This window comes from Anser cygnoides, chromosome 20 (assembly GCF_040182565.1).
Source record: "Anser cygnoides isolate HZ-2024a breed goose chromosome 20, Taihu_goose_T2T_genome, whole genome shotgun sequence".
Classification (NCBI taxonomy): domain Eukaryota; kingdom Metazoa; phylum Chordata; class Aves; order Anseriformes; family Anatidae; genus Anser; species Anser cygnoides.
The window spans coordinates 1768859-1781819 of NC_089892.1; the positions used below are offsets into that span (position 1 = coordinate 1768859).

Below are 12961 nucleotides of genomic sequence, written 5' to 3' on the forward strand. Positions count from 1 at the left end.
AGTACATTGCAAGACCTTTTTGTTGGAGCTTTTTAGACTCCTCTGAGTATAAGTGCGATTTTTAATTTTCTGAAACAGGAAGGAGCAAATCAGTTTGTCTGGTGCTTCCGGACTCCTAGAAGGAGCAAGACTCCTGGATTGCTTTAGAGTTTATCAGATGCAGCCATGAGAGTGACCTTTGGTTCCTGAAATGGAGAGGAAAGTACCTGGTTTGTAATGCACCACTTGGGCTTTTTGTGTGGAAAGCATTAAAAGTAATATTTTTCCATTTAAGTCAAAGAAAATTCTCATGGAAGACCTAAACTTAAATGTCTGCAAAGTGTTTTTTAATAGTTGTTGGCTTTTTTTGGTTGATTTCCACCCCCCTCCTTTAAGTACACAGCAGCTTTATTTATAGACAGAGGAAAACTGAAGGTAATTATTTAGATGCCTAAGGCTCAAGGTTGCCATTGTTTTAGCGTTTTATTTCCTTTCTTTTAAAGGAAACAATTCCCCCCACCCCACAAAATCTTAATTAAAAAATGAGTATGTTTTTGTTAATTTACCTCCTCAATAACTCTCATTTAGTACTGTAGGTATTTAGGTACTTGAATGTTTGTTTACAGAGTCAGTGGGAAATTTCCTTTATCACCATATTTTGCAGTTACACTTTTTCTGATTTTGAATTTACAAAGCTAGATTTGAAGTGGACTTAGCTATGTACAATTAATCAAAAAAAAATTCAATTGTGCTGTTAGTGGAAAAAGTGTTAAAATAAATACATAAATATTGTTCTCTTTCATAACAGTGATTCGTTTACTGTCGTTTAAGCAGGGAAACGAAGTCTGGCAATGTTTAAATTTGCTTAGATTACTGATACCTTTAGTTATTTAGTCAAATGTTCTAGTGATTGTTCTTTTGTGAGATATAGGTTATGCTTTTCTTCTGTATGTGCTGTTACCAAAGGTTTAAACACTTAAAGAAGATTAGAGATCTCAAGTAATGGTAGCAGTATCAAAAATGTAGATTCACTTAACATTACAGGATCAGGATATGGTGGAGCTTTTGTCTTAATTTGTTGTTGTTTTTTTTTTTAACCTCTGTAGTGTCAACGTGGCTTAAATAGTTGTAAATTTGTCTGCAGCGGAGATACAAGGGTCAACCTAGAATTTAAAAAACAGATCCCATTTTTGATTTAATACAGCTCATACCTACTGGAAAAGCCACCGTTTATTGTTATTTAAATTGATGTCTAAATACAAAAAAAACTTGAAATCTTCACTTAGCTAAAAGCTTCTAAATTTGCAAACAGGATATTAGAGTAAAGATAAACATTAGTAGAGGTGCTTGAAATAACTTTTTGCTTGAATAATCTCAACCAGCAACTCTGTGGTTTCAAAAATTTCAGTATGTACAGCGTTAGAAATTCCTGTCCACAAATTGCAGGTTAATTTTTCAACATTGTAAGATAAATAAATAAAACAAGTGATGACAGACAGGAATGTTGGTGTTACTTAAAATGGTTGAGTTTTGTAATACCATGATGTTACGCTATCACTTGTGTCCTTTATGCACAGGATTTAACTCTCCATATTTATATCTTCCTTTCTACTCTCTTGAATGTGCTCATATTTAGAAAGTTAGAAGCATGGCCCTGGAAGATGTAGTGATTCTTAACGTAGACACCAACACACTGGAAACCCCTTTTGATGACCTTCAGAGCCTTCCTAATGATGTGGTATGTATGAAATGATTTTATTCAACCATTCCATTACTTGAAAGTATAAATACTTTTGACTTGTTCAGTTGTACATTTAGGTGTCTCATTGTGTTATTTTCATTATTTTAAGTAAATTGCTTTACCTCAGTTCTTTTGTGTTATGAAGTGTTAAATAATGTTTGAAAATTTGCAGATATATTTTTAAGCCTACTGATGAAAATTAGGTAATGCTCACCTAAGCTAGAAATGCTGCAGCAGCCCACTTTTGGATTAGCACAATCAAGTTTTTGTTCATCTGAAGAGTTAATCTTTTTTGGGGGGCGAGCAGAGGACAGACACAACAGATGTAAAACACGCAGTGTATGGTACATCCGAACAGGAAAAAAGAAAGCAAAACTTATTTTTTCATTATTTTGAAGTATTATTTGAAATCATCTTTACCTCTTCAATTAGATGAAAAAGAAAAAAAAAATGCATTTAAAAATAACTTTTGTTTCTGAATGAAGTTTTTTTTCTGTCTTCTTCTAGATGAGCTTTAACGAACTTTGTACATTTTATATCCTGAATTATGGTTTTAAATGGACTGTTTCATACTCACTTCTAGCACTGCCCAGTGCAAATAATTATGAATTTATTTTTTCTCATTCAAACTTGTTATTGGTAATTGATTTTTTAATAACTTGTAGAAATGTTTTTTTTTAATGCTTGATGTATCCCTTTAATGGGACATAAATATGTCCAGCTTGTTACTTCCCACAGTAAACATCTTCAATAAAGAGTCTGAAAGGGAAGAGCGGTAAAGTGAATAAGGGTGTAAGAGGATATTTTTAAGTCAGAGGGTGACTGTTTAGCAGAAAATGGCAGGGGAAAATCTGGATTTCTTTTACTAGTTCAAAATATTGTGCTGACAGTTAGATCTATACCTTTTATGTGTAGTTGAGAAATAAAATTGATATGCAGGGAGCTCAATATAAGCTGGTCCATTTGACAAAAAATTCAAGTAATGGTGAATACCCAGTGCCTCCTACTGTGACATCCCGTCATTTCTCTATGATCTGTGGTGTGATCCATTTTTCGAAAACAGTGAGCTGTAGATAAAAGGTCCATCTTGATTGTGAACATCTTGGCTTTAGTCAAGCATTTAGTCTATAAAAGTTACTTCCATGAATTTTTCTGGCTTTTTATAGTTTTTCATTTTGATTTCACTCCCAGCATCCAAATCTGCCAGCTGGTCATCACTCATGCCATTATCCACAACCCGGGAAATGACAGACTTGTAAATTTCATGGAATTATGTAAGAAATGTCTGGGTACAGTGAGTGCTGGGCCTCAAACATATATATGATTTGTCAACAATCAAGTATTATATTAGATTTTATGAGACTTCATTAAAGGAGCTGTTGTAGGCGCACTGTAGAACATCAGAAGAGACTTCACCAATAAACACAGAACTTCAAGCTTTGGAATGTAATAAATTTTAAGAGACTTCCTTCCTTTCATTATTTACTTTTACTTTACTTTTATAACAGTAAAGAGTTGTGTTTTATTAGTTCAAATTTCTTGATTCAGTTTTCCACAGGTCTATTTAAAAGCTACATTTTATCTTGGAGGATGTTGGAGCATAGCAGAGGAAGTGCTGCCAGCAAATTCAATTAACTGGCATGGCTCACAAATAGCGTACATGGTGTATTTTTTTTCACAACTGCTATATAAATACAGCTGGGATTAATATTTGTTGTAACAAAGCCTAAACATGAATCGTGTTGCTTTGTGTAATTAACGTTTGGGATCAGTGTTTATGTCTTTTTTAGCTTTGTTTCATTATTTTAGTTACCTAGATAATGAAGTATTCTCCTCTAGGTCTTTTCCTTTCCTTCATACTGCTTAATATTTGGCTTTGACCACTAGAGAGCAGCTGCTCTTCTTTGCAAGAATTGAATTTCTGTCAGTTCTTTCATGCATCATGTGTTTGGAACTGTAAGTGGATCAAGTTGTTCATCTCAGCAGGGAGACTGTAAAGCCAATCCATTATACTTTTTTTTTTCTTTTTTCTTATTTTTTACTTCCCTGGGAGGATGGGGAGTTTCTGGGAGTCTCTCTCCCCATGGGTCTCAGTCTAAATTAGATGCATTTATGATCTGAGAAACTAAAAATGTCTTCAACAGTTTCATGCTCATAAATGGCTGTTTTGTCAAACTATTCTGCCAGTTCTGCTACTTAATGTGAACAGTAAGTAATTCATGCACTGCTGAATATACACAAAATTTATTTTGCTAAATTAAATCTATCTATATTCAGCATCGAGGAAAAACATCTGTGTGATGCATTTGCCATTGGGTAATTAATCCATTAATCCAGTGGAAATATTTTAAAGCCCCTCTCCTCCCCCCAGCCTTTAAAATGAAGTAAAACAGTGCCTTTACGTCCTATGATTATTCTGCAGTTTAAAGTATTGGGTCATGTTCAAGTTTCATGATAATGATGTTGCTACCTATACTGTTGATTCTCAGCAATCTTGAATAAGTATTCATTACTCCTTCACTCCTAGTATCCAAATGAACATGGGCTACAGTAACGTGTCTTTCCAGTTAATGTTTGTGTCACAGGAGCTGGGTAGTATTGAGAGAGTTCTAGCAGAATCAGATTAAGTCATTTCTTTGCCTTGATTTACCTCGGCAATACTAGCAGTCAGACTTCCTGAATTGTTTAGGTCAGGTACCTGAGAATCAAGGTGTTTACTACTGTTACTGATTACCTACTCGAAATGTGAAAAACTGTCCCTCCGTCACCTTCTGCTTCTGATAGCTTGCTGAAAATCTGGCAGCCTGAGAGCACCCTGGGAAGTTACTTTCCTTTAAAATAGTCAATATTAAAAAAAGAGATTTATTAAGGACTGTGATTACAATAAGTGCATCTGCTGCTGACAAGTCTCCTACACCACCGTCTGTGTTGCAAGGAATAGCAAAGAGGGGGTAGTAATTTTTTTTATGCAACCCTTATGGATTTATCATGTATTTCCAAATAAGTGTCATCTTCTAGGCTTAGTTGTAGTCAGAGCTTCATATTACAAGGAATAAAGCATAAGCTCACTCTGTCAACTTGTGTTTTTTATTAAATGAAGGACTGATGCAATGCCTAATATACAGTAGGCTGCAGCAAACAGATCTTACATATCTGATAGCTGTTTTAGTATTGCACATTTGTGTTAGTCAATGAATATTTTAGGCTGTCAGGAATTTAGTTTTGTCCATTCGTTAGCGAGTTACCACAAGCAGGAAGCCCATGTTACTGTTTTTCCACTTAGTGGGAAATTAACTGCTTTCAGGGGAGCAAGAAGTACTAAACTGCAACTCTATAACAAAACCGTTTTCTTAAAGGTGAATCCATTTTTATTTCTTACACTGTTTGGAATAGAATGTTTCTTGCTTTATTCATGTTGACAACTGAAAAGCCTTGGACCTAATTAAAAGAATTTCCACTAGCACCTTTACTGAACCATTTCATTATGCTGCATTGCACAGATTGCATTTTGAAACATGGTGATAGTTTAAATCTGACCTTTAAACCTGAACTGCCAGAAGTATAAAAATCTTCTTTAAAAACACTCTAAGGGTAGACTGTATGTATATGTGTCTGTTTGGCTAGAAATAATCTTGATATTGAGTGGTCACAGTCTTATTTTTATAAAAGTACTACTCCTTCTTTAGACAGGAAAAAAAAGCATAATTCTAAAAAATCAGAATTCTGCTTGGCTAGTGTAATTTCTTATGTATTAACTGATCCCAGAGTGAAAATGAATTTTTTTTCCTCCAACTTACTAGTTTCTTAAGAATAACAATTAACAACTGTTGTTAATATTGATTTACAAAAAATAATATCCCTATTGCAATAAACTTGATTGAAAGAGTAAATGTGTGTATATATAAAACAGACATCATGTAGTGTTAGATTTAGTCTTAGAAGCGAACAAATGATCTGAAAGCCTAAGGAATTAGCAAAAAACCTATCACTGTTCTACTTCTGTGGAGTAGGAGGCTGTAACTAGCCTTCTGAACTTTTAATTTGTTGTGCAACTGAGAATGGGGTCTTTTTTTTCTATGTAGATGGCAAGTTCTTCGCATGAATTGTTAAAGAAAATCACTGAAAAGGGTTTGGGATGGATTTGGAAGTTACTCACAGATATAGACACTTCATTGCATTTTTAAGAACTACCTTTAAATGGTTTACTGAAGCTAATACAGGAAATAAAGGTATATTTCATCCCTACAACTATCGTCAGACCCCTTCAAACGTGGAAGTTAACAAACTTCAAACATGTTGAAAATCTGATTAAGCTGTTACGTTTTGAGAATAACAGAGCTCCTTGAGAGATATTCTCACTGAATAGCAGTGAGCTTGATTTTGGGACATGGAAGACCTTCCAATAAATCTGTTTATCTATAAATAATAAATCTGTTTATCTGTAATAAATCTGTATTATGTCAACTTGTGCTTATAGGCTCATTAATGCACGGATCATTGGCATAAGCCACAGCATTCAGATTTATAAACAATACTGGACATGTTCTTGCTTATTTCTGTTATACTAAATAGTTGTAATGAAAATCCTTCTACAACAGAAGATGAAGAAAAAAGTGAAAGCAAATCTCTTTTGAACTGTTTTAGTAAACACAACCAGAAATACCCAGATTTATATATTTAAAACCTATACAGCAAGATGAGGAGTCACTTTAGTGCCCTCCACAAATCTAAGACTACTGAAGGAGCAAGTGAGGGATGTACTTACAGGAGGGGTAAAACTGAAGCACTTGATTAGTTGTTCAGTAAAACCAATTTACTGAAGGGCAGGCTGGTAGCAAAACCCTGAGGCAGAAAAGCTCATTTCTTACAATTTTGGAGATATGAATTATCCTGGAATAAGCTTTTTGTTACGAGATGGAAGATGGGTGTGGAAAGGTCTTGGAAATCAATGTGAACATTTGAACCATGAGTGTATATTTTGAGATATTGTTCATATGCTCAGAAAGCATTTAGTTGTGTTCACTAGAGCAGAATTTCCTGGCTTTGTAAATATAGATACTTTTATGATGTCTCTTTTGTAGTGTGAAGTATATAGAGCTGGCCCGATGGAGTTTTTCAGAAAAACATTTGAGTTAGAAGGAAGATTTGCTGATTATTGATAGAATTATTTCTGTTAAATTCATAATACGGATATTTGTGGAGTCATGTTCTTCTGCAAATCAAGATGACTAGGGGTTTCCTGGTTTTCTGCTCTCCTTTTGAAATTTTTTACTCCTTCCTGCCTTTCGCATAAGGTATCCCATCACTCTTGAGCTTTGCACGTTATGCAACCATGTCCTCTAAAAGAAGCAGGTGAATTTATTTCAAGAACGAATGCCAAGCTTGCTTTTTCTGTATTGCTGTGTGTTCTGTACGATCTGTCTTGAAAATTTATCTTGTTCTGGCTCTGTCTCCAATACTAAAAAATTGCTGCTGACATAACTATTTGTTAATGATTTAACAAACCCATAACTGCTGCAGCACAGACACAGCAAGCTTGATGTTAAGCCTTTGAAAGGTTTTTCATCTCTTTTCACAGCTTGTGTTTGGAAAAGAAAAATGCTGTCACTAACAATAATATATAGATACACAACCTTACTTCAGTAGTTACTGAGCTCTAAGTATTAGAAAAGAGATACCAAGCCACGAACCTTCTTGCATGTATGAGAAATTCTGAAGTGCAGAGAACAGTATTGGATAAGCCTTAAAACTTTAGCCCTTGGCATACATAGAAAGCAAAGAATATTCAGGTAACCTGGATCATGGTAATTTTAACTTTGTCTGCATAGAAATGAATTTGTGTAATATCTGCCAAGGTTTGATTGGTAAGTGTCTTTGTGTAAAAGGTAATGGGGCAGCTGTGTTCGCCTGAAGTGCACCTCAGAGTCCTGAGGTAATTAAACAGCTCCACTGTGGGAGTGAGCGGGCTGTGAAGGTTAAGAGAAGAATCATCCAACACACAGGTGGTTCAGATCTTCGGAGAAACAGGAAGAAAAAACCTTCATGTTGACTGTTTTGAAGGACAGAATGTCATTGTTAATTTGAGACTTTTTAAAAATTGTAGGTTTTGTTTCCTGCGCTGCGCTGGGTGTCTGTGGTGAGGGGTTGGCTGCGGGGGCCTCTGTGAGGAGGGGCCGGGGCTGCCCTGTGCTGGACGCAGCCGGTTCCAGCCGGCTCCAAAGCAGCCCCGCAGCTGAGCCCGTTAGCAGCGCCGGCGGTGCTCTGGGAAAACGTATTTAAGAAACGGCAAAACCCTTACTAGTGAGTAAAAGTGTGAGGAGGAAGGAGTGGAAGCGGGGCTGTTACAGACTGACTGAACCCCAGGGCCACGTGAGGAAGTAGAGGAGTGGGGAATGAAGGAGCAGAGTTGAGCCTGAGGAAGAGATTAAATTAATTTTCCCCGTTTTTGCCAGTGATAGTGACTGGTAAGTGATCTTCCTGTTTCTGTGTCAACCCACAAGCTTTTCATCGTGTTTTCTCCCCCCCCATCCTGTTGAGGTGGGGAGTGAGAGAGCGGCTGGGTGGGTGGCTGGATGCAGGCCAAGGGAACCTGCCAAAGGCATAAATAAAACTCATTTTGTTATTTTGCCTTAAGTCTCTAAAATACAAGGGAATATACCCCTAAAATACACGCATACATTTGTGGTAAGCAATTTTTTCAGACCTGTGGAGTTTGTTCTGTAAGTAGCTTAGCTTTGGTGGTGATGGATGGCCTGATTAGTTAGAAGAGTTTCTGTGCCAACTCTCTGAGGTGCATGTACAATACTTGTAGAATTCTATTTGCAAGAGAAGGGTTGTTTTTTCACTATTAAATTTCATTTCGATATCAGTAAAAAAAAATAGTAAATCCTTATTAGTCTGAAGTTTTAATTAATTCAGCTAAAATTCTTTCCTGGATTCTAATCAAGAATGACACAGAATTTCATGGACTACCTTTCAAATACTACCTACCACCATGCTAGTGCCCCATTTTAAGTAGGAGAGAAGGTTGAAATGAAGCTTTTATCTTCCTATTGGTTTTTGAGTAGAATCCATCATATCTTAATTGTGAGAGTAATGATTTTAGAACAGAAAAATTCAGCTCTGAATTCATAGTGTCTCTTTTTGTTACAATTGCTGCTGTGGTGAGAGCTTTTTCTTTTAGCTGTGTCCCAAAGTGTTAAGCTTTGTGATATGAGAGTAATCTAAACTGGTTATGTGATTTCAGGTTTCTGCTCTGAAGAGCCGATTGAAGAAAGTCTCTACAACTACTGGAGATGGTGTTGCAAGAGCATTTCTAAAAGCACAAGCATCTTTCTTCGGGAGCTACAGAAACGCACTGAAAATAGAACCTGTAAGTAAGAAATTAGTAAGCATCTATAGCAGGAGAGGGGGAAGCTAACAGGGATTCACGTTGTATAATCCACTTACTAAGGTTGATATTGTGGCTGTCTGGATGACCATTACTGAAAACAGTGTTCAGGCCTCCAAAAACGAAAGAGGTGCAACAAATGATAGATCACACAAGGAGAAAAAATCATATGGAGGGGGACAGATGTTACTTCTTTTAGAAAATAATTAAATTAGAAGAAATTTGATAAAAACATAAATTAATGATTACAAGAGGCTAATGCAGAGTTCACCTTTTTCTCTCACTGCAATACCTGGGTATTCATTGTATTGTTTTTAAAGGTAGTAAAAGATTTGTTTATTTGTACACAATATATGCTTAAATTTGAAACATGAAAGTCTGTGGAATCTTGGGGTTTAAGGACATAAAAAATTAGTAAAGGAATTGTGCTTTTACAGAAATATAAGGACTAGCTGCAGTTGTAACCACTGATGATAAATCACTGTTGGGAAAATTCAGTCTCATGCTTCTAGTTCAAAGTTAATCCCTAGTTAGCAACGATTCAGTGGTATCTGAGTGGGGGAAAAATTTTTCAGTGCTTGATCCTAGTTTTATTGCTTCTAGTGAGGCATGTGCTCCAGGCTTACTTCATGGATTTCACTACAAGTCAATCCAACCAAATTCATGTATTTCCACATGCTTTGTAACATTCCAGTTTGGCTACAGTGTATGTAGGAGGTTCCTAGTGAAGTGTGTGCATTAACTGATAGGGAAAGACAAGGTAAATGGTATGATGAACATTCAGGTCTAATTCATGAGTTAAGTCCCAGAAAATCGAGGAGGGGGAATTAAAAATACCAACTGTAGAATGATGCACGGAGTATTTTCAGAATTTTCCAAGTACGTTTTGTTTCCCTACCTATTTCTAAATCAAGGGAAACCAATGCAATACAAACCAATGTTCAAGTCAAATGCAGTGATAAATCCCAGTCTGGTGTTCAAAGGCTTAATTGAACTACTGTTGCTTAGACCAATGTCTGCTTCAGGAAATCTCTGTAGAGGGGAAAACATACTCTTACCTTAATATTGTCATCTCACCTGCAAACTTCTGGAGGCAGAAAAGAAACTTGAATGCTATTGGAAGTTGCTATGATGAGTTCCGAGTGTAAGTGGGGAGTCTAAATGAATGGAGGAAAAATGAAGGCTTACTGTTTGAGAAAAGGTGTATTTTGCGTTCTGCTTTTCCGTGAAGATTACTTGTCTGCACGCCAGATCTCTTCATTAATAAACCTAATTTTAATCATTATGTTAAAAGAAATGAAGTTGGACTGCTGACATAGTTTTTTGGTGTTTTTTGTTTGTTTGTTTGTTCGAGGATGTTTCCATAACTAAAGTCTTTTCATTGTTATAGTTTGTTTTACATGTTATCTTTAAAGACAAAGGGAAAAAGTAGTTCAGTCTGAATTTTAAACAGTCCAGTTATCACCGCTAAATAAGCATTATTCCAAGAAGTAATATTCAGGGTTCAAAGTGACTTTTGAAGCCAGTGTGATTCCTTCCACTTCTTACTGGGGGGATGTGCATATAGCTTGTGTGGAAAAAATAAATTGCATTGGCTTGTGTGCATATAGTTGAGTATAAGTATTTTGCTTTTGAAATATTTAAGGTGAAATAATGGCAGATATTTAAATCGTTGTCCACGTATATAACAAAGATGTCAGGGAGACTTCCCATCCTTTACGCAGGCCTTCTTGTGCTCCGATGCTCCTCCCAGTAGTTGCCAGGCAACTCTGGGAATATTGGTGTATGCTTTGCCTGGATATGTGTGAGATTAACTAGCTAAGGGATTTATGAAGAAAAATAAAAATTTAAATTGCTTTTCTGGAAATACCATCTGGTATTTTGAAGGCTGAATGTTAAAGATGAACATTCAAAATCAGTTGACAGTGGCACTTCTCTAGAAATTGCAGCTAACCTGAGGAAGCAGAGGTTGTTTAGTTCGCTTATGATTCCATCAAAGAAAACATGTAAATATGATTGCACATATGTATCATAAAATCTCATTTTAAGAATCAGGAAGTGGAAAATTTCAAAGCTTCCTTTCAAAAGTCATGTTATAAATTAAAAGTCTAATTTCTGATTATAAATTTCAATATAAAGATTTATATAAAGGTAATTTGCAAAACATGGCAAGTGTTTCATGTACTGAACACGTCAGGATCAAATAACCTTCATTCCGTTTCCAGTTCTGTCACAGATGTTCTGTAAGGTATTGGGTGGGTCACACAACTGCCATACACTTCTCTTCCATTTTAGAATATGTCACCAGTGAATGCAGTTAGTAAGAGACTATTGTTACTGTTGGGAACATCACATTTAAAAGTTAGTTCAAAACCCTTGGAAAACCTACTGTGAAGAAGGTGCAGCAAAACTCCAAACAATAGTATGTAATGAGCAAAACAATTAGAAAATGTGCTTGCTAATTTCACAAAAGAAAATGCAGTAATTCCAAAGCATCGTAACCGACGATCAGTAATGCATCCTGGAACTTAAAGCACTGTGTTTTCTGGTGTGCTGTACTCTGGATGCTGCATTTGCAGAATACTTGCAGTATTCTCCGCTCTCACATAGTGTGATTTTCTGCACAGTAGTTACGTTTGTTGTTACTTCTTGTCATCTGATCAGCTCAGATTACTCTGTGTGTGGTAATATATTAACAGGTGTTCAAACGAGTTACAATACACAATTGTGATCGTTTCATACGAAATGATACGAGTTTCTTGTTCAATAGTGGAGGAATACTCAGGTGTGTACAGTCTGATATCCATTAGTGCATCAGAATCTACAAAGACCACAGTGGATGTCATCATTTACTTTAAAAAAAAATGGAAAAATTGTTTTCGAAACTTACAGAATAAGCTGTTGCAAATAAAATCTTTTTGATATGTCTGAGACAAATAGAAAAGCAAATAGAAGATGTAGCTTATAGGAAAAGAACATACCATATTTTCACATATTTCCATTGTGATTTTTTTTCTCTCATTGCCTTCACATCTTACTGTAAATATGGGGCGTAAGCAATGCTGCACATGATGTAGCTTGCTGCATTTGATGTCCTGTAACTCAAGAAATCTGACTGTTGCTTTAAAATTATTGATAATTAGGAAATAAATTCAAAGCAGCAGCAGCTTTGCCTCCTTTCATAGTTTTCATAAGGCAATTTAATTATGTAGACCATCTCATCTGGTGTGAGTTGACTTTCCAGGATAAATGGTGTGAAGTTATTTTTCATTATTCCGTGTAGGCCCAGAATGTGTCACAGAGCAGACTTTAAATTCGTATTATATTTAAGCATATTAGGAAGTCTTACTCTCTTTTGAAGCTTTTAATCCAAAGATAATAAGGTAACATACTGAATTTTCAAACCAGTACACTGACAAGGAAGGAGTTGCTGCTACTGTAAACTTCCTGAGGACTTCAATAGCTAGAGTTTTTGCATGGAAACACATATCCAGCTAATAGAAACTGCAACTGTAATCAGAAATATTTATGTAACAAAATAACTGATTCATTTGTGTCTCCTACTGTGCACAGGTGTTTCTGCAAATTGCTTTAAGCCAGATTGGAAGTGTGGAAGTGAATCTAGTACATGTGGTGTACTTATGGTCCCTGCAACCTGTTGCTATTAAGTACAATAAAACACATTAGAAGCAGTGTGTTTACTTCGGCTGTATTGATGCGGATTGTTAATTTTAAGAATGTTACTTAAATCTTTAGCAGTGACACACCATTGTGAGCATTTTCTTCACTTGAATGTTTTTTTTTTTTAATTCCTAATTTTTTGCTGTTTGTGGAAGGAATGTTTTTATCAG

General features: G+C 35.8%; 1 protein-coding gene across 12 annotated transcripts in view; it reads left to right on the top strand.

Annotated features, from left to right (window-relative positions):
• The window catches only part of DENND1A (DENN domain containing 1A), a 194393-nt gene that overhangs the window by 111497 nt on the left and 69935 nt on the right, over nucleotides 1-12961 (top strand). For all 12 annotated transcript variants that reach the window (XR_010826022.1, XR_010826024.1, XR_010826023.1 and 9 more), the window contains 2 exons: nucleotides 1616-1717; nucleotides 8967-9092. Coding sequence is in view for 9 of the 12 variants with exons in the window: in XM_066980576.1 (XP_066836677.1) it covers nucleotides 1616-1717; nucleotides 8967-9092 (228 nt within the window). In the remaining 3 variants the exon portion in view is untranslated. The remainder of the gene's footprint in view (nucleotides 1-1615; nucleotides 1718-8966; nucleotides 9093-12961) is intronic.